Genomic DNA, 20,464 nt, shown 5'->3' with positions numbered 1-20,464 from the left:
GGAAAGGGAAATCACCGGGCAAGCTTTGGAGGGGCAACACGGCAGAAGTTTAATGGAGAGTAGCTTTGGGAGGAGGGATTCCCTTACCAGTGAGACTTCAGCGGCTTCTCGGTCGCGTGGGATTTGCAGACAATGGAAGGGTTGGAGGACCGGCTAGAAAAATGGCAGAAACACCTAATTTCGGGATGGAAGCCTTCTAGACAGTTCAATGGGGGGGCTCTTAAATGAAAGTGAATGGCGCCAGAAAAGGGGTGGTGGTGGTGGTGAAGTGGTGATACGCAGGGAACTTGATCCGGAGGGGTTGCAGAAAAAAGGGAGGGGAAATGAATTAATGAAGAACCATGAAAAAGGCGGGGAGCAAACCAAAAAAGCCAAACTGGATGATGGATGGATTATTATATGACTCGCGTCTAAAAGTAAAGTCCTCTCATGATCATATCACTCTCTACTACATTTTCATTTTTTATTTCCCTTTTCATTCAAATCATCTCCCTCTCCCACCCCCCCCCTTTCCCAGTCTATTCCATTCCAGGAGTTCGGCTCTATCCTACTAGTACTACGTACTGTACACACCATCCTTCGGAGAACTCCCCGGTGGTGCCCTTGTCGAACCCACCACCACCACCATCATCACTCAGGCCACCCTCCGTTCTTACTAGTAGACTCACCTCCTTAATTAAGGGCAACGGACTAAAATTTCGGATGCGTTGGGAACCTCCATCGCTAGGACAAGATGGCTCAGACGGCTCGATCGACGTCACGGACACCCCGCTAGTCCAGTCCACTACTTCAATAGCTGACGGCCTTGGGTCAATAGTCTGTCTCCGTTCCTAGGTATTATCAAATGAAATCCATAGTCGGGCGTAGTTGATCGGACTAGCACCGTCTCAGCGTGTTCCAGAAGGTGAAAACGAAAAGGAGACGTGGACGATGGGCCCCAGACCTCCGAATCCTTCAGCCCAGTCGACCGGGAACGGACGCGATGTGGAAGAGGTGGAAGCTTCGATCGGCCCTCCCAGGGGCTTCCAGACGGTTTCTAGAACATTGCGGTATTCGGAATAGGAGGGCCAGTCAGAGTGCCAGCCAGCACTGGGTTGCGTTGCGTTGCGCCACCGGCGCTGTGATTGAGATTGACAATCAGACCCTTGAACCGACCAACGACAAAGGGGGCGGGGAATCGCAATTAGTCCAGGCCAAGCAGACGCAAAAAGGAGACACTCACTGCCGACCAAGCATCATTCCTGCCCATCCCAATTCTCCCAATTCATCAAAGGTCGGTCCTCGATGCAGATAATTGGCTCATTGGGGGTCTGATTCTCTCATCAGGCGCGACGCAGGTGGCGAACGAAATGGTGCTTGCGTTTGTGAGTCTGCTCTCCGTCCGGATGATCTGCTCGCTGAGGTCATAGCCAGGGTAGACTATCCGTTCGTTGACGTTTGCTGGAGAGCCACCAATTCTGACAGGGCAAGTGGTTCCGTCAGCCACTTCGAGGTGTCAAAGTGCCATCATCTCCACTGGAAGGTCAAGGTAACGGTCTGCTGTCTGCCAATCCGGCAGGCAATGAGAGCTATCAGACACACAGAGCTCCCATGGATCCATGAACTCGTTGCTGCTTTTGGCTCCATTCGAACCGACCTTCCCTCCCAAGCCTAATCCGGTTAGCGTTCTAGCCGTTATCACATTCTTGGTTCGTCAACTGGGACTATTCCTTGTGCGGACTAGCTGATGTCCGTGCTCTCTGGATCAGGATTAGCGCCGGGAGAGCTGTTGGTGGAGGATGAAAGACAAGAAAGAAGTTAAGAACACAGGAATGGACAAGAAAAGAATGGGTGTTAGATTCATCCACTCCAGCGCTTCTTCTTACCGCCCATCCAAAAGGTCAGCTTCTCATCTCGTGATCATAGCCTCATACAAATAGGGCGGCTATCTGTTGGCGTGTAAACTTCGACAAAATGGAGAGAGGGGGGCGGGGCGAGTGCCTAATGCAAGTTCGCCAGCAGTCACATAGATGGCTGGATTGGACTGGACCTTTCAGTCTTACAGTGTTGTAGTAGTCCAGTCTAGTACTTCGGCTGTGGGTTGGGATCTTCACGGACCACATAAAGTTTTCCAGGCCCTCCCAGTGCATATGTTGAATAACTTACTCTCATGCCCTCTGTAGTCTGTACGGATTAATATGTAAAGCAATGTGGGTGATTTGATCAGGTCCGTCAGGTACCATCGACGTGTTTTATCCAGTAGAAACACTGCCTGGGAGAAGCCCCTGGGAAAGATGCGCCAAAAGGCAAGGCGAATGGCTGTGATTACGGGCAGGAATGCAGCCCTGCACGAGCCTCCATACCATCGGACTCTTGGGATTCCCACAACAAGGTTCTGATGAAACTGGCCATGTCTAGCGCGATAAGATGCCAGCTGTCGCTGCGCTGAGTTGTACACGGGCTGGCAAAGAGCTGGCAGCCACTGGGAGTGTCTAGAATTCTTCCGGTACGGGTGACTCAACCCATGTGTTAACTACTATTCCGCGAGGCTTGCTTAAGATTCATCATTGCCGAATCCTAAACACAGAATAAGCCACGGCGAAAATCATTGCGTGTGTGTGTATGCTGTTGCTTGCTGGTTCGCCTTGATCAATTCTAACACCAGGGACATCCAAGTGGCGGCTTCTTACAGCGTACCTACTTACTTACTTTCCAGTTCAATACTTCCTGCCAAAGAGTCCGACCGGTGACGGTCTGTGTGCGACCGAACAGCCCCCCGCTCCATCTTTCTCTCCCCTCTCCATCTTTTTCCCAGCAACACTTTATCGCCGTTCCCAGCCTCTTCCATACGCCATTTCTACCATTCTTTAATCTTTTCTTATTTTATCCTGTTTTTCTCCGAGCGTTTAGCTCTTTCGTTATCCCACCTATTTCATTACAGTCTCTGCTGCTGACAAGTTCCTGCTCCCACCACAACCATTGTCTGAGTTTGGGGGATCCAAAGCCCACCCGCCGTGAAGATGGGGAGCTACATATTTACATGGTAAGTGACCGATCCCATCTTCCCACCCTCTGGGCCCTGCAATTGTGGGGGATCAGCCACTCCACGGCCCTCCTGTGGAAATTCTATTCTATCCGACACCTTCCGTACCAAGCGACAAGCACGTATGGATCAAAGCCTAGCTTTCTTCAGCGTCATGGGCTTGAAAACTCTCGGGTGGATTTGATCGCTGACCGATGCGGATCCTCGCATGCGACCAGGCCGTACAATGCGAATGAAGTGTTTGTCACCGGCACGTTTGATGACTGGGGCAAGACAGTCAAATTGGATCGCGTAGGCGATGTCTTTGAGAAGGAAGTTCCGTTGCCAGTGACGGATGAGAAGGTGCACTACAAGGTGAGACAGCAGTCGCATGCTCTGCACATGACTTTTTATGGCGCAGAGCCGTTCCCTGTCCTGATTTGCCTGTCATGCCATTGTTTGTACTTCCCGCCGAGGATTACGTCCTTTGATGGGGAAACTCATCGTGAGGATCCGTTCCCCTTCCAGTCCCTCTGCCTGTCCTGCTTATCAAGTTCCATCGCGCGATGACGCTCCATCCGTGGACTGACGTCATGTCGCCGCCAGTCGCGGACGGGCGTGCTTTCCCCCTCTCATGTTTCCCTACTCTGCTCCCCCAAAACTATAAGACTCTCTTGTCAGCGTCATCGTTGCATTGGTTCCACAAACTAACAATTCTTTTTTCTTTGGTTCATAGTTCGTCGTTGACGGCATCTGGACCACCGATAACAGAGCTCCCGAAGAAGACGACGGCAGTAGCAATATCAACAACGTTCTCTATCCCGACCAAATTCTTAAAGAATCAACCACACCTCTATTAAACGGCACTGCAGATATGGCCGGGGTCACGCCAGGCTCGACATCCGCTGCATTGGCAGCCGGAGTCCCCAAGGAGTCCAGCAGCAAACATGGACAGAATGGATACTATCCCACCATCTCATCGGCCGCTCCGGGGTCGACTACTGCCGCGCTCGGCCAGGATGTGCCGCTCGAGCAGAGAGCCAATGTCCCCGGATCGTATCCCATTACCCCAGCCAGCGAAGCTGACAAGTTCTCCGTGAATCCCATTCCGGCGTCCAGTGGCGCGGGAAACCCGATCAAGCTGAACCCGGGCGAGAAGGTGCCTGATCCCAGCACCTTCAACACGAACACTATCTCTTCGACTGCACGTACCGACCGGGCCGGTTATGAGCAGGGAACCAGTGGTGGATTCCCCAGAAGCCCTGCTTATGATGCCAGTGCCTTTGCGATTCCCCCAGTGTCCAAGAACATGATCCCCGAGTCTAGTCTGCCAATGGGTGAAAGCCAGGGAGCGACTGAGCCCACCTACACAATTCAGTCGGCTGCCCCTACGTCTACAACTGCTGGACTTGCAGCTGCTGTCCCGCTGGAGTCTCAGCGACAAACAAGCAGCCGAGTGCCCACGAGAGATGTCCCGGATGTGGTGAGACAGTCGATCTCTGAAGCCCACCGGGACCCTGAGGCGGCCACCAGCAAGGAGGCTGTCGATGAGAAGAAAGAGATGGAAGAGGAACTTCGAAGGAAGGTCCCGGTGGACAACTCGACTGGCGCGCCGGCGCCTACCACTGTTGCTGGGCTTGGTACTTCATCTGGACTTGGGTTTACCGCTGGGGCTGCTCCGTCGACCAACCTTGGTCCTTCCACTGGCCTTGACGTTGCTACCGGTATGGGTACCACTACTGGTCTGGGCGCTGTGGCCGGGGCCACCGCTGCACAGGGCTCTCAGAAAGAGACCACCAGCGGGTTGCCGGCCCACGATGTCCCTGATGTGGTGAAGCAGTCGATCTCTGAAGCTCATCGGGATCCGGAGGCAGCAGGTGTCGAGGAGACCGTCGGAGAGAAGAGAGAAGTTGAAGAAGAGCTTCAACAGAAGGTTCCTGTGAGCAATCAGTCTGGCACACCCGCACCTGTGATCACGGCTGCCACTTCGGAGAGAGCACCGGGAGCGTCTGGTGCTGAACCTGCTTCGGAGAGCGCGCCGCGAGCTACTGGTGGTGAGCCGGCTTCAACCCAGATCTCTCCCAGGGCCACTACTCCAACGGATGGGCCCACGGTGACCACCGGAGTCGCCACATCGAAGGCTCCTGAAGAGTCTGGACCTGGCGCATCTGGACGTGAGGACACTACCGAGATTCCGACGAAGCCCGCTGCTGGCGCGACGGGCGCCAGTGCGACCAAGACTGTCGACTCTGGCATAGAGAGTGGCATTGCTCCCGACGAGACAACGCCTGCTCCGACAGCTGGTGCCACGGGGGCCAGTGCAACGAAGACTGCCGATCCCACCGGGACCAGCGGTGCACCGACCAGTGGTACCAGCAAGCCAGCAGAGTCCGCGCCGACCAACAATGCGGCAGCCACCTCGAAGCCGGCTACCAACCATGCCGCTGGAGCGACGACGAATGGCAAGGAGGAGAAAAAGAAGAAGAAGGGCTTTTTCTCGCGACTGAAGGAGAAGCTGAAATCGGTTTAAGAGGATGCAATGATATGGCTTCTATGATAATGACCCAGGTGTATAATGGGAGGTGGAATGGGGTTTTATGCTTTTCACGTTGACTGGATACCTGTTTGCATGGCTCGTATAATTGCTACGGCTTGTTTGGTTTATTGCTGCTCCACGGAGCATCGATAGCTAGTATGATAATGTTAATGTTCCGATGAATATATGCCGAGTCTACCTATTATTGATAAGATGTAGCTATATTACTATATTACTAGATTACTAGAATACTAGAATACTAGATGGGTATTGCGTTGCTCACAGCCCCATTGACTTTGACCGGATACCCAAGGACACTAGCCGAGATGTCAGTATCCACCGTAGACATGGCAGAACAGACAAATAGAAAGAAAGAAAGAAAGAAAGAAAGACATACTCCTTCCCCGTCTGCGTCAAACAACAACCACAGAAAATCGACGCCGGATAGCAAATGACCTGCAGGCATTCATTAAGTTAGTTGTCAATTCAATTCAACCCAAGCCATTAGGAAGATATATAGCAAGCAAGCAAGCAATGGAAGTAGTTGTGATGTAAATATACATACAGCCGCGACCACCGTACAAATAAAGCCTATAGTAGTTATTAGCATACATACTTATGTATAAAACAATAATGGTTTTGGAGGAATAGAATAGGAAGGGATATACCTAATGTCGGTCCCACGACCTTACAGCGACATGGGTTCTGGTCTGTTCCGCATTGGAAGCAGATGGGGAAGATGGGGAGGAAGGGGATGTCGCACATTGTTCTTTTGCTTGGGAAGGGGTTGGTACTAGGATTAGGATTTATTGGGTATTAGGGGGATTCAATGGGTAGATAGAGAATAGGGATGAGTAGGGATGGGAGGGGAGTTTCTGGTGTCGTGCTGTGGTGTGGTGTTGTAGTTGTAGTAGTAGTTGTGTACATTCCTGGGTTGTGAAGTAGTGCTGTGTCGTCATCATGAATCATGTATGCTGCATACTACTACACAGTAGAGTGAAACTGCATGATAAGTAAGTTGATGAGAGGGCAGTATGCATGGTTATTTCATAGGACATATTTTGTACCTGTTATATACTATATAGATATGATTATATACTAGATAGGTTAAGAGTTAAGTATTCTATTAAGTATTGACATGTTCACTGGTGAGTGAGATAGTGGTGGTCACGTTCCACCGTACCTTACATACAGACACACCTTCCATCAATAGTAGCAATTGATCATTGATCAGGTGTCAAATCAGATGACATTTCTGCCTAGCACTGACTACTAAGTATTACTCTTATGCAAATGTCACAACCAACTACCGACGAACCCTGCATCCCAATCCATCAACCCTTCCCGCTTTTTCTCCCCCCCCCATCAACGCTCTGCATACCTAATCGGGTAATGTTTATGCTGATGGATGGATGGAACAACCGAAATTGACTGCATGACCTGCATTCAGCCATCAATATATCATCCATCCCTGCTCTTCATACATATTCCCCAATTTTTCTCCAAATACTAGCACTACTAGTACTATAAATACTCCAACTTCATCTACACAGCCATCTTTCCATATCCTGTCTGTCTCCCTTACCAAGCCACACTAACCTACAAAATAATAGCAGGTATAAGTCTAGGCATCCTAGGCACCCGAATTCCCCGTTGGTGGAATTAGGAAATAGTTCATAAGCATTTTCCTTACGCCCCGCCCGCACACAGCCCTTGGCATTATTGTCCGAGTTACGCAAAGCCACACACGCATACTTTCCTTTCCTTGGTTGGGTGTGGGTTAACTTGAATTTGAGGAGAAACCATCTTTGCTTTTCCTCCTTTCCCTCACTCTTTACACAGTGAACTTACTCACTATTCTATTTTCTTCTCGTGTCAAAGCCACAATATCTCCACACCCCACCCACCAGGATTGAAATCAATAATTTAAATACCTCGTGTGGGTTATTATATAAGGTGTTCGTGTTCGTGTTACAACTCAAGTTCTCAAGTTCCCGATCCAATTCGATCAGCCCTACGCCTTATAAGGTCAACAACAACCAACAACCACCGCACACCAACCACATTTCACTTCACTTCACTTCACTTCACTTCACTTCACTTCTACCCATCTACTTACTACACAACACCACCACAACAAGCGCAACCCTAGGGGTAAAAAAAGACAAAGGAAATAAAAATATGACCCGCCTCTACCCCCTCTTCATCCTCCTCTTCGTCCTCCTCATCCTGGGCACAATCTTCTACATCACCTACTCAATCATCCAAGATGTGAAGCGCAACACGCGATCCAAGATGGAGAAGAAGAATGTCACGTTCTCCCGGGATGGAGTCACCGTTGGTGTGAAGGAGTTGAAGGATGAGGATTATTTGGATCGGAGTCAGAGGTATATCCCCTTTCCTCAATATTCTTTGGTATTGTGAAGCTAATGTTTTTTTTGTGACTGTAGTATCCTCGTCAGCATGTGGAATCATACCTCCTTCCCTGCGTATAAGAGTCGACTGTGGGATATGACGAAGCCGACGAATTGGAATGAGAATGGCGCTGGGGCCAGTGATGACGGGTTGAGGGACCGGTTTTGGAGTGCGGCGGGGAAGGTTGGGGAGTGGGCTGGGTATCAGCAGGGTCAGGAGGGAGAGGGGGATAAGAAGGGGCAATGAGTTTAATGAACTCTGGGGATTGGTATTTATATAATACTGGGGATTGGGGATTGGGATTGGAGTTTTCTGGTGGTTTGGGTTTCTTCTGCATGGGGTGCGTGCGGGTGGTATTATGCTCTGCTATGCTGTACATGCTGGCTTGCATTCGTTATTAGCTATGCATTATGCGGCTATCTCCTTTTTTTCCCCTCTTCTGCTTGCTAACGAGATACATGAATCAACGAATCGCATTGACTCGATTTCATATCAACTTTGCATATTTGCATATTTGCAGTCATCATGATGTTAGTCACATCTCATCCGTCTCATCATCATGAGTTTAATCGAGGTTCTCGTAATAGTCATAATCCTGGTTCAGCTTGTAGTATGGATCCGGCTTCGGCTCCCAGCTGCTGCCGTACCAGGTCGGCGTCGTCAACTTCTCCGGCGTGTCGTCGCGCTTTTCGCTCGAGAAGACGTACTCGAACGTCTTGGCCCATTGCACCCGGTTGTTCAGTCCCTCCAGACCCCACAGTTCCTGGAGGAAGTGCAGGAAGGAGGTGTGCGTGTACGCCGAGTTGTTGGCATACATGGTACCCTGGTCGTGGATCAGGTGGTTCGCCGGAATGTAGGGCGAGATGACGAATGACGGCACACTATGCCATTAGCTATGTCAGATATCTTATGGCTGGATACTCACCGAACACCGAGACGAGTAAAGTCGTAGGTCACGTTGTGGCCGTCAGACATGCCAGTGAAGGTGATGCCGTCTTCGGGCTGGGGAACGTTGACCGGCGTGGGAACGTGGTCAGCAAAACCACCGTGCTCGTCAAAGTTGAGGATGATCAGACTGATTTGTCAGTTGCTTAAGCTCATAGTGACTTCTGCAGGCACTTACACGTTGTCCCAGTACTTGGACTTGCGCACTGCATCGTACAGATGCTTGATCAGCTGCTCACCCGAGGCCATGTTGCTGGTCGGATGCATCGAGTCAATGGTGCAGCACTCGGGGTTGTAGTAGGAGAACTGGGGCAGAGTTCCCTCCTCGAGATCGCGGTAGAACTGGTCGGAGTGAACCAGACGGTCCATCGCATTATCTTGCACCCACTGCTCCTGTTAGAACTATACTGACGTGGAATCTGGCCTACTCACCTTGTACATGTAGGCATCGACAATGTCCGTCTCATAGTACTGTGTCACTTAGCCATTGCTCCGTTTCCAAATGTGTCACATCGCTTACGTTCTTCCAGGTGATGTTCTTCTTGCTGAGAGCCTCGAAGATCGACGTCGCACAAGTCGTACCGGTGTAGTTGGCATACCATCCGGCGGACTGGTAGGTGTTGTCAACGAAACCGCAGGTCGATCCCGAAGTAGCGAACTGGCGGTTGGTGTTGGTCGGGCCAGGGTGTTCCGCGAACTGTCTGGTCAGTGTGCGCTTATCACCAACACAATCCGCAACTCACATAGCTGTCCCAGAAGGCAAAGTTCTTCGCAATCTCAATTAGAGTTGCCGTCTTCTTCTCATCGTAGGCCTTGATGACGAAGCTAGACTCGCCCGGACTGGCTGCGTATTTCTCCGACTGGCGCTCAATAAAACCTCCCATGTTGGGAACATCGTCCTTGGTGGGGTACCACTTGCGGAAGATCTCATACGTGACGCCGGCGAAGTTGTGGTCCGGATCGGTCAAGGGCACCTCGGTTTCGAATGGCGCAGCGCAGACATTGAGAGGTTCGTCCCAGACCGTCCAATTGGGATTGGTGTACTCGTTGCAGTAGGAGATGTTGCGCAAGTTGTCAATGTCGGGGTGAAAGTCCCAGTATCCGGCGATGTTGTCGAATGAATGATTCTCCATCATCAGGTAGATGACATGTTTGATCTGTCCGCGTCAGTGGCACAATCGTTGCTCGACAGGCAGCTGCACTCACATTGGAGCGAATGTGTCCCCATTGATCGCTACTGCGCTTGTGAGGGAGAGCGGAGGCCACAGTGGCCAGGGCCGAGATAGCAGCCACGTTCAGCTTCATGTTGACTACTGCTCCGCAACCACTTTTTTTTTTTTTGGAGAGACCTCTGAGCTTCAGAATCCCACCTCACCGACACCGGGGCTGACCGGTGAGATATTTATCTTCCTACCTCGCATGATGAAGGACGCAACCGGGCCTGGTCGGATGCATGGGGTTCTCCTTCGGCGCATGAGGGATCCACTGCGGCAGACATCTTGCGTTTACTAACCAGCTAGAAGCCAAAGAATGAGTCGCGATTCTCCGTAACTGCCAACCATGGTCCAATGGCACGCGAGATGGCCCATCCCACGTGGTAGGCAGACGGGCTGCTCGCGTGAGCCTTTTTGTTGCAAGCAAGGCAACACAAGAACATGCCAACTTCGGATGCACTCCGCAGTGGGATGAGGGGAAAGAATTGGAGCAACGAGCACAATTCGGACTATACAGCCGCGGAGGATGGTGATCAGCTGCTGGAATGATTGGTCATGAAGCAGTATGTCGGAGATAGCTGCGTCGATTAAGCCGAAATAGGGAGGTGAAAGCGTCTCCGCTCACGCGAAGGACTTCCTGGAGAGGGGAGAAGAGGTGAACTCGGTGAAATCGGCGTCCTCCGGTGCATGCGATAGCAGACGATAGTAGACGATAGTCGATGCAAGCGGTGCATCGTGCTTCAGCCGTGCTTCTCGATTGCAGCTTAACTTGGCAGACTAATCGGGGCTGGACCGGACAGCCGATTGTACTAATCAGCCAGTCGAAGTGGAGTGTGATAGGGACAAATAGTGTTGTATTAGGAAATAAGCATCACTGATTGGACAGCCACCCTCAGCGGCGGAGACACCCACTGTGCCACTAAGCCCAACGAGGCAAGGGCGCCTTCCCTTACCGGCCCAAGCTTCAGGGACTCCGCAGTGAAGTGGGCCCCTGATTGCAGTATCCCGCCTGCCCCAGCCAATCAGAGGCCCACGTGCCGCATTCGCGCACCCCCGCGACTGCAGATGACTGAGAGGCCATCAGGCACGTTGTCGGTCAGCTTCTCTCCATAGGCAGATGATAAGCCTGGCTGGCTATCACCGGAGCACGAGATGCATCCTGGAGGGGGTCGCTTCATTGTGCTTTTCCCGTCCGCTTCCTGGTCTCTCTTCCTCGGTGAATGCAGCTCATTCATATGTAGTAGCCGACGCTCCCGTAGACCGACTGAATAATAATAATCACTAAAACTTTCCTGGACCTGAGATCATGCTGATGTTGCTGCTGTGATCTATTTGCTGCAGCCCATAGGTCAATTGTCGCCCCGATCCAGCTGTTCTGAAATCTACTTCCTCACCCAGCAATCGTCCTCTTCAGCAGAAATCCCCGATTTTCAGGCTAGTCTTCTTGCTGCTTATTTAGTCTGGTTGCCACTGTGTGACCTGCCAGTCCAGTAGCAAAGTTTTCTCCTCATACTCTTCTTCAAATTTGGTTGAAACAACATTCGAACTCCTGTCAATTCTGTCAACATGTCGATCTCTTCTCTTCGAGGCCTTCTTTCCAGTTACTCTCCCGTTTCAGAGGGATTCAGTCAACCTGATCTGGAAAAAGAGGTTCACGTTTCCCTTCGAAATGGCGACGACAGCGAGTCTTCCTCATCCCGGTCTGTCTGCCGGGAAAAAGCGGAGAAGAAGGAGTCCAAGATTGTTGACGGACGTATCGTCTCCGACGCTATCATCGGTCTCTCCGACGGCATGACGGTTCCTTTTGCTCTAACCGCGGGATTATCTGCTTTGGGAGACACCAAGGTCGTGGTTTTTGGCGGCATGGCCGAACTCATTGCAGGAGCCATCTCCATGGGATTGGGAGGCTATTTGGGTGCAAAGAGCGAAGAGTGAGTATTCTCCAACCTTTTCATGTTAGAGGAGGAAAGAAGCGGATAAAGCTAACCGGACTTCAGGGAGTCCTACCGCGCAACCCTGAAAGAGACGAAGCAAGAGATCCTGACTGACCCCGCTTCGGTGACCGAGACGATCTCCGATGTCTTTGCGCCCTATGATCTCCCCGCAGAACTTGTGGGAGAGCTCACGCGACACCTCTCCTCATCCCCTAACCTCCCCTCCTTTCTCATGAACTTCCATCACACCGTCCAGGAACCCTCTGGCTCTCGTGCCTTTATCTGCGCCCTGACCATTGCACTGGGATACTTCATCGGTGGCTTCGTGCCACTCCTGCCTTATTTCTTCGTTGGGCCTCATGATGTACTCTCTGCTCTGCGCTGGTCAATCGCCACGATGGCTGTTGCTCTGTTCTTGTTCGGATACGGCAAGACGTGCTTCGTGAGCGGATGGAAGGGATATCGGAACATCAGACGCGGCGTCATTGGCGGCTTGCAGATGGTTCTAGTCGGAGGTGTTGCAGCAGGTTCTGCAATGGGACTGGTGAAGGGATTCCAGATGCTGGCAGACTCTCATGGTCATGAGCATTAGCCGAGCACGAGGGCCAGTTCGATTCACGACATGATTGTTTAAAAAAATGGCGTTTTTGGCGGGATGACCAGAGCTCAAAATGGTACTATCTTCGGCGTTGTTGGGACTTGGTTTGGGACATGTACATAGATTTATTGAATCAAGGAATAGTTTAGTTAAGTTGTTAGTAAATCGAATCCCTCGAATACTACATCACCCCACACAACAATTGGAGGAAATCTTCCCAGAATCGTCAGCCCTGCTGCAAACGTCCTCCCAAGCAAGGCATCCACAACCATCCACTGCAACCTCAGGCAGGCACATCCTCCCTTCAACCTGAGGCAACATCATACCCCATCCATCACCAAACCTCTCACTCGTTCATGATCGATCATTCAACATTCCAAAAATACCCTCACAGCATACTAGCAGTACCATCTGGTATCTACATCTCCCATTACCAATAGATACTGAATACATACATGCTCTACAACATACAATACCAATTATACTAGGCACCATCAATTCAATCATTGTTCCCTATCATATCTCTCATAAAGAACTGATACTATATATAACCATTATACATACAGTAGTTCCTTATACCCCCAAATATAGATCCATCACTGCAACTAGTAAGCGAACAAGCGAGAAACAAGCAAACAGAACAAAGCAAACAATGCCACCTAGTGCCGAGATCCTAGTATCTAGCACCTCTCCCAATTAGTAGTGGCAGTGACATCGGTATACTACTAAGTAAGCAGTGGCTGTGCCTGCATTCCCCAGATCACAGCAGATCGACAACATTCATCCAGTCATCTACTAGTAATTCCGTACCTTGATCTGCACTGCGACTCGGCATAGCCCAGCCAGGCTGGCAGATTGGCAGATCACTATCCATCGAGTAGTAGAAAAAAAAGTATAAGTATAACCGAAAAAAAGAAAAGAAATACAAAGAAAGGCTAAAGGCCGGTAAGCATTCCATTTCTCGCCGATCGATTGATTGGGCTGAAACAACATGCCGGTTCTCAACTACTACCTCCCTTTCCCCACTGTTAGCCACGCTTTGGCTTGATTTTCTCCCCGGTGAGAAGTTAGAAGCATTCCATTTCATCTACTGTTCCTTCAGGAGTAGGTATGTTTCACGGGTTGGAAGGGGTGGAATGGGGGGGATTGAGGGAAAGGGGAGCATGGCTTTGAGCCTCATTGTGGAGTATGTATCTACACGGTATTTTGGGTTGTACAATTAGTTGTACCGGGGATGGTTTAGATAGAATGTTGCAGATGTCGAGAACTCATGAAGTGATGAGTGAAGCCTTGTGGGTGGTTTGATTATGTGGGTAAGTAATCCATCAGGCTGTAACAAAGCCCAGTGCAGTGCACCGCAGCACAAGGCAGTGCTAGTGTTGACATTGTGTCGTGATTGGCTTGCTAAGTATACTTTACTACTACTTATGTATGTACTGTGATAGTAGATGGAGTTACCTACCTTAGTAGTGTAGATCTTCCGGAGAGGGAGAGCATCAACTACTCCGTAGTGGTAGTCTATAACATACACAGTATACTATTGCTGCGTATCATCTGTAATTTATCCATCCATTAGGGAAAGCAATACCCGAACAGACACCACTGTATATCCTGGAGGCGATCCAAGAGTTAACTCGACCACCGGACGAGTGGCATGCGGGCAGCAACTGAAATGATTAAACAACGAACATCATAGCGGAACGGCATGCGGCATGACCTCATTGCCCGGACCACCCTGCAGATGAAGTGGCTGTCTGATTCGTGCCATCGGATGGCACGAGCAAAAGAAGAAAAAAACAACTTGAACATCAGGTGATGCTATGGGGCTGGGCTCCTGCAGCTGCCGACCGGGCGGCGGTCAACGAAAAAAACCTACCATGAGTTTGGTTTGAGAAAAGTAAAGAAGTAAAGGAAGAAAGTAATGTTGTATTGTTGTATGTAAGTAAAATGTGTATGTATGTACGGATCCTTACTTGCACTCCAAACGAATGCAAGGCTCACTCACCCACTCACTCACTCACTTACTGCTCGTTCCTGATGTCAGATCGATATTCCATCAATAATGTGGGAGACGTTCGAGAAGCTCGGATTACAGGAAAAGAAAACCAGATTTCGAGTCAATTGTGGCTGATGGGCTGGAACTCCGCCCACGGTTGTCTCGGCTTTCCATGATGTACTATGATGTATACGACGTTGAACCCCATGATTTCTGCCCTCGGAAACCGAATGTCCATGATGCAACAAGAAAAGAAGCGGGGACCGATGCTTCTGTTACTTTCTTTCTTGCTTCGAGACATCAGAGGTTAGCTGTCAGTACCCCCCTATGCATCCCTGACGTTGAATTTCTCAACCCGGACTGAAGTAGTGATGATGATGATGATGATCTTTCTGGTCCAAGCCACGGCTCGGCGTCGGGCGGTGGTCGCGTTGTGTTGGCCCAAGCTTATGCCGATCCACTCACGGCCAGGCAACCGTCAACCCTCAGCCATCACAGGAAGTCCGAATACGAGCTTGCTGTCGACAAATATCCCTGGATTTAGGGGAGGGAGGAGAATAAGGGTTTTGATTTCAATATCGGACCCTTTCTGATAGTTAATTTGGTAAGAATAGATGAGACACGTTCACTGCCCCCCTCTAGTACTATTATCTTATTGTTCTCGCATCCCTTTCTGATTCGCAAGGTATACCTCCATTCTGGGGTTGCTTTGCTGCCTATGCGGCTGGAATTAGACTGCGGCATTCCTTCGTCCTTTAATCTTAGCTCACCATTAATCCCAGCAACGAATCTATCAAGGTAACTATCGAAAAGCACTGCCCGCTGTGCTACGTAAGAAGAAGCTGTGCTCTCTGAGCCTCCGAAATGAAGCTGGACCCGTGTCCTCGTAAAGTGTTCCCAATATGTATTTATTTGTTACCGAAATGAAAATCACCTGACGCTGAATCAGCGGAACTCAATCAATGCAAGAAGTAAAATACTGAGGTAAGTAACCAAAGTAATTAACGCGGCCACGACCACGATGGAGATTGTCATCAAAGTAAATTGGGGCCAAAACTACTCATGACGCCGCATTCTGAAACCATACCTTCATTCAGTGCTGTGCTCCCCCAACGCATTATATTACTATATCTTACTTCTTACACAGATGGACAACTCAATAATGAAGCTGCCAGAAATCACCACAGTTGAAGTGAAGCGCCGGCGTCCATCCTCCCCGCATCATCACGATGGATGCAGTAATCTGCCGTGTGCCATGGTCAGCTGCCATTTAGATCCCCAGACTTCCAACTAACTACTGCAGAGAGTTTCACACCCAAAAAAGCCTACCAGTGAGCGTGATGTCTTTTACTCGCTACTTTACTCGGATGTGAACTGATCATCTCTGCCCGGCGCGGCTTGCCGTGATCTTCCCACCCATCTCGAGGTATTCCAACTATGGTATGGAGCCCGCGTACCATACGTATGGTATGCCAACAATACCATACCAGACGGTAATGGGTGGCCCGGCGCTTCCAGCTTTCTTTCTACTCGTGTGCCCAATACACATAATTCCCTACTAGACTGCTGCTTAGACTCCCATAGACTTGCACATCATTGCCTATCCTTGACCCTGAAAATGTCATGTCCCCTATAACTAATAGTTTAGTGAGTTTAGTTAGCTAGACCACGGAGGTTTAATTATTCATCGTCCGTGTCTGTGTCCCCTTGAGCTAACACCTTGGTTATTAGGTAACTATGGAGCAAGTAACTGTTTCTACTATTGTAGGTTCCTAGGTAGTAATTTAGCGGATGACGGAGGGGGAGGCGCATGCGTGGTCCCTCTCATCAACGCGCGCTTTTTTCTTACAGCAGCAGCAGTGCGTGCCTCGAGAGCGTTAGATCGGGCATATGACAGGCGCAGGTTGTTTCGTGTTGAAAGAAAGATGGCTGGTTGAGAGACTAGCCCTGTTAGACTTTTGTGCAGGACGGAGGGGGCGCGCCACTGGACAATCCCTCAACAAAAAGCACCTGTTGGCTGATCACTGTATAGCTAGTCTAGATAGCAAATATCAGGTCGGGCTGGGCACGCGGCTATCGTCCGAGCTGCTTGACCCAGTCATGGGTCGTACGGTCCTGTCTATCCGTCTGAGCTCCATAGCCGCTAACTACTCTGTTTGGACAAAGGTCAAGATTCGAATTTTCGAGTCTTCTGAGCCCAGACTACTATCTAGTACTATCTACTTATGAAGCAAGCGGGATCCGGAAGTTTAGATTACCGATTGATATCCGGGGGAGGAATGGCCTCTTGCCCAACACCCCGATTGTTCCCTTTGAAAGTGGAATTCACACGGCAACCCCGGCACATGGACTCCGTATAAGCATTGCCAGCCGGTCAGCCAGCTAGCTAGACAGGTACAAAAACCCACACCAGCAACATGGCATCGTGTCGATGCCGGGTCCGATCGTGCCTAGCTTCCGCAGGGTAAGAAGGAGGAGATTTGATAATGCGCATAATGCGCAGGATGATATTGTGACCAACCAGACTATTCAGGGACAGCGGGTCTTGGCTGCAGGGTAATCGGCGATTTCTTTGGTCGGATGCTGCTGACTGTGAGACCGTTGTGGGTTAAGCGAAATTGGTTCTGGAGATCCACTGCTTCCCATTGGCTGCGGATGGCTTGCGGGTGGAGCTTCCAAGACCAATCATCAGGGGCAGGCCGGAATCCCATGAAATGAGCATCCGGGAGTTTGGCTGGGATGGTCTGAATTGGGCGTCTCGCTGAGTGATATTATTTACTGTTTATTTGGATTTTGAGGTTTGCTTATTCCATTCCCCTCGAGACTCCTGCCCCCTCTTCACTATCTTGATTATATTAATGTGATGTGTAAGATCCATTTGGAACCTGCGTGTCACCAGCGAGCGTGTCTCATAGGTCACTCCTTGCGGAGAAGTTTTATGTCTGTGTCTCTGGCTGCTCGGTGTCAGCCAAAATCCGTAGTAGTAACTACTAGCCTGCATGTTCCGTAGTATATCCCGACTTCTCCGAGAGCTGCTGTTTGGATCCGTTTACATTATGCCTTGCCAGGCAGAACAAAACAAGGCTTATGCTTGTTTGTACCCATCTTTTTCAATTTTAGCCTCACCCGCAGTTCGGTTGTAGCGGACTCCGTTGCCCGACCATGAAGAAAATTTCTGCAATATGAAAAAGGTTGGACCTTGGTTCTTTCAGGCACCTCGGATCTGCCTGTCCAGCGCACCGAGGCACCGCCGATGCGAGCTAGAGCCAAAAGGGGAAGGCCTCCTTTTCCCATGCTCAAAGCGGGCTAGTGGCTTTACCCGGACGACCCTGATTAGGGATAGCAGTGACGACATGATACGGGGCCAAACCGGTAATACGAGTACGACTTCCCAGTCAGGCCCCGTAAGCCCCCGTACCCGTCGCTGTCCGCCCCGTCGTCTGTCTTGCTGATCGAGAACCTGCAAAATCCTCATATCCCCATCCATTGTTCCCTCTTCTCTTCCTCTTTCTCTTCCGTTTCTTCTTTTCTTTTCCTTCCATTCCTCCCGCCTATACTTCCGCTCCTCCTCCTCTTTCTCCTCAATCTCTCTTCCTTCGTCGACCCTCCGGCTCCGTGGCCATTTGCGCCCCTCGCAAACACGTCTCCCTCGTTCTTGGTTTCCTCTCTCGCCCTTACTGTCCGCCTTGCGTCAGAGTAACCCTTGCAACGTGACCGTCCCCGAATATCCTCGTTTGGCCGCTGGAGACCGGAGCCTGCGCTTCCACTTCATTACTGGATCCCTCCAATCTGGTATTTCTCCGCCTTCACCAAACGCCTGTCGGGCCTTGAGCCAGCCAGCGATCGAAACGTTTTGTTCCAGGCGCCGCCCCTTTCAGCTTCTGTCACGTTGACGCCCAGAATCCCCCTTTCCGCCGACTCCGCCGGGCGCTTCCTTTGACCATCTCGAACCTCAAGACTGGCGACATTCTTCCCTCCAGCTACGCCTAAAGTGCTGGGATTTCCTGACTATCGAAGATTTCACGGGGGTTTCCAAACGTGACTAGCCGCCGAGATGAATTCCACCCTTCCTTCTTGGAAGGACCGCACGCAGAATCAGTTCGGCAAGCTTCAGATCCAGGTACCATGGCGGTCGATCCAGCTCCTCGTCCCGCATCGCATGCGACGGAAGATTCGCTCCAAGCTTCGCAGCAGGCTTTCTCCAACATCTTCGATCTCGTCTCTGCAAACATCCTTTTCGCCCATGGATACGCTCCGATCACTGCAGAGCCATCGTTGGACGCTATATGACTTTCAATACTTGCTCCTGCTGATCCTCCTGATCTTCTCCCTGAGTGTGATGGGATCTCCTGGGCCTTTGGGGAAGACGGCAATGTTTACCCTACTTCTCCTTTCACTCCTACTCCCGATTACTCGCCAATTCTTCTTGCCGTTCCTTCCAATTGCGGGGTGGCTTATCTTCTTCTACGCCTGCCAGTAAGTCAACCACCCTTTCATATCGCAGTATGCTGGAGTTTGAGAGAAACTTGGGAACTGACGCTGTCTGAAATAGATTCGTTCCAAGCGATTGGCGCCCGGCAATCTGGGTCCGCGTGCTTCCGGCCCTGGAAAACATCCTCTACGGAGCGAACATCAGCAACATTCTGTCTGCTCATCAGAACGTTGTCTTGGACGTGCTGGCGTGGCTGCCTTATGGCATTTGTCACTATGGCGCGCCATTTGTCTGCTCGCTCATCATGTTCATTTTCGGTCCTCCTGGCACGACTCCCCTCTTTGCACGGACTTTCGGTTACATCAGCATGACTGCTGTCGCCATCCAGCTGTTTTTCCCCTGCTCGCCTCCGTGGTACGAGAACCTTTACGGGCTGGCACCGGCCGACTACTCCATGCCGGGTAACCCCGCGGGTCTTGCTCGCATCGACAAGCTTTTCGGAATCGACCTGTACACCTCGGGCTTCAGACAGTCTCCTGTCGTGTTTGGTGCTTTCCCCTCTCTGCACGCTGCGGACTCGACTCTGGCCGCTTTGTTCATGAGCCATGTCTTCCCGCGGCTGAAGCCCTTGTTCGTGACTTACACCCTGTGGATGTGGTGGGCAACCATGTACCTGTCGCACCACTATGCAGTGGATTTGGTCGGTGGTGGCCTCCTGGCTACGGTTGCATTCTACTTCGCCAAGACCCGATTCCTCCCGCGCGTCCAGAGCGACAAGACGTTCCGCTGGGACTATGACTACGTGGAGATCGGAGACTCTGCTCGCGAATATGGCTACGACTTGGCTGCCTACGACGGCGACTTCAACCTTGACAGCGATGAGTGGACGGTTGGATCGTCATCCTCCATCTCCTCTGGCTCCCTGAGCCCGGTGGACGATCACTACACCTGGGAAGGAGAGTCTTTGGCTTCGCCCATCGCCGATGTCGAGTCTGGCAGACATATGCTCAGTGCTTGAGCCAGTCGACCACCATTTTGCACCAACCTCCCTGCATATACAGCATCCACTTCTTGCATCTATTTACGAACGGCGTTAGTACATTTGACGACATGCTGGGTTTATTGCATTGAGCCGATTTCGACACATAATATCTTTAATACCGCTTTTTATTTCGCAGACCAGGTCGGATGTTTCGATTTTCCGTTTTGGATTGGTCACCCTGGATACTGCTATGTTTTATCTCTTCGTCTTGACCTAACTGTACATCATACCGCACACTTTTCTGGGCTGCGTTGCCGCATGATTCTGCAGCCCGACCTCCTCGAAGCTCCGTCGATAATATTAATACCGAAGGCTCAGTGTTGCACGGCACCGCGTCCCATCCGGTCGTGC

The 20,464-nt window shown here is 50.8% G+C and overlaps 7 protein-coding genes across 7 annotated transcripts; 5 read left to right on the top strand and 2 right to left on the bottom strand.

The window, feature by feature from the left end:
- Positions 1-887: 887 nt before the first annotated feature.
- Positions 888-1,249, bottom strand: BO88DRAFT_428838 (uncharacterized protein; the record flags this gene model as incomplete). The annotated part of the gene is made up of 2 exons (XM_025709105.1): positions 888-1,118; positions 1,223-1,249. 2 exons carry the CDS (start codon positions 1,247-1,249, stop codon positions 888-890), a joined length of 258 nt encoding a protein of 85 aa, XP_025558954.1.
- A 1,658-nt stretch (positions 1,250-2,907) lies between these two features.
- Positions 2,908-5,792, top strand: BO88DRAFT_407782 (carbohydrate-binding module family 48 protein). Its single transcript, XM_025707532.1, has 3 exons — positions 2,908-3,022; positions 3,241-3,376; positions 3,738-5,792. The coding sequence occupies exons 1-3, from the start codon at positions 3,000-3,002 to the stop codon at positions 5,529-5,531; spliced, it is 1,953 nt and encodes a 650-aa protein (XP_025558953.1). The 5' UTR covers positions 2,908-2,999; the 3' UTR covers positions 5,532-5,792.
- Positions 5,793-7,718: 1,926 nt separating this feature from the next.
- BO88DRAFT_457278 (uncharacterized protein) lies at positions 7,719-8,198 on the top strand (the record flags this gene model as incomplete). Its single annotated transcript, XM_025710987.1, has 2 exons — positions 7,719-7,924; positions 7,988-8,198. 2 exons carry the CDS (start codon positions 7,719-7,721, stop codon positions 8,196-8,198), a joined length of 417 nt encoding a protein of 138 aa, XP_025558952.1.
- Positions 8,199-8,430: 232 nt separating this feature from the next.
- Positions 8,431-10,516, bottom strand: BO88DRAFT_143641 (phospholipase, PLC-D). Its single transcript, XM_025701469.1, has 7 exons — positions 10,104-10,516; positions 9,641-10,054; positions 9,418-9,594; positions 9,330-9,368; positions 9,076-9,284; positions 8,878-9,027; positions 8,431-8,833 (listed from the first exon to the last, which is right to left on the bottom strand). Exons 1-7 carry the CDS (start codon positions 10,200-10,202, stop codon positions 8,518-8,520), a joined length of 1,404 nt encoding a protein of 467 aa, XP_025558951.1. The 5' UTR covers positions 10,203-10,516; the 3' UTR covers positions 8,431-8,517.
- Positions 10,517-11,677: 1,161 nt separating this feature from the next.
- BO88DRAFT_418682 (VIT1/CCC1 transporter family protein) lies at positions 11,678-12,637 on the top strand (the record flags this gene model as incomplete). Its single annotated transcript, XM_025708358.1, has 2 exons — positions 11,678-12,042; positions 12,109-12,637. The coding sequence occupies 2 exons, from the start codon at positions 11,678-11,680 to the stop codon at positions 12,635-12,637; spliced, it is 894 nt and encodes a 297-aa protein (XP_025558950.1).
- A 2,015-nt stretch (positions 12,638-14,652) lies between these two features.
- Positions 14,653-15,482, top strand: BO88DRAFT_407776 (uncharacterized protein). The gene has a single exon (XM_025707531.1). It carries the CDS (start codon positions 14,812-14,814, stop codon positions 15,001-15,003), a length of 192 nt encoding a protein of 63 aa, XP_025558949.1. The 5' UTR covers positions 14,653-14,811; the 3' UTR covers positions 15,004-15,482.
- A 2,928-nt stretch (positions 15,483-18,410) lies between these two features.
- On the top strand, positions 18,411-20,381 carry BO88DRAFT_143597 (phosphatase PAP2 family protein). Its single transcript, XM_025701468.1, has 2 exons — positions 18,411-19,115; positions 19,192-20,381. The coding sequence occupies exons 1-2, from the start codon at positions 18,694-18,696 to the stop codon at positions 20,087-20,089; spliced, it is 1,320 nt and encodes a 439-aa protein (XP_025558948.1). The 5' UTR covers positions 18,411-18,693; the 3' UTR covers positions 20,090-20,381.
- Positions 20,382-20,464: the final 83 nt, after the last annotated feature.

Source organism: Aspergillus vadensis (genome assembly GCF_003184925.1).
Source record: "Aspergillus vadensis CBS 113365 unplaced genomic scaffold BO88scaffold_26, whole genome shotgun sequence".
NCBI classification, from domain to species: Eukaryota; Fungi; Ascomycota; class Eurotiomycetes; order Eurotiales; family Aspergillaceae; genus Aspergillus; species Aspergillus vadensis.
This window is presented reverse-complemented; position numbering and strand designations above follow the sequence as displayed.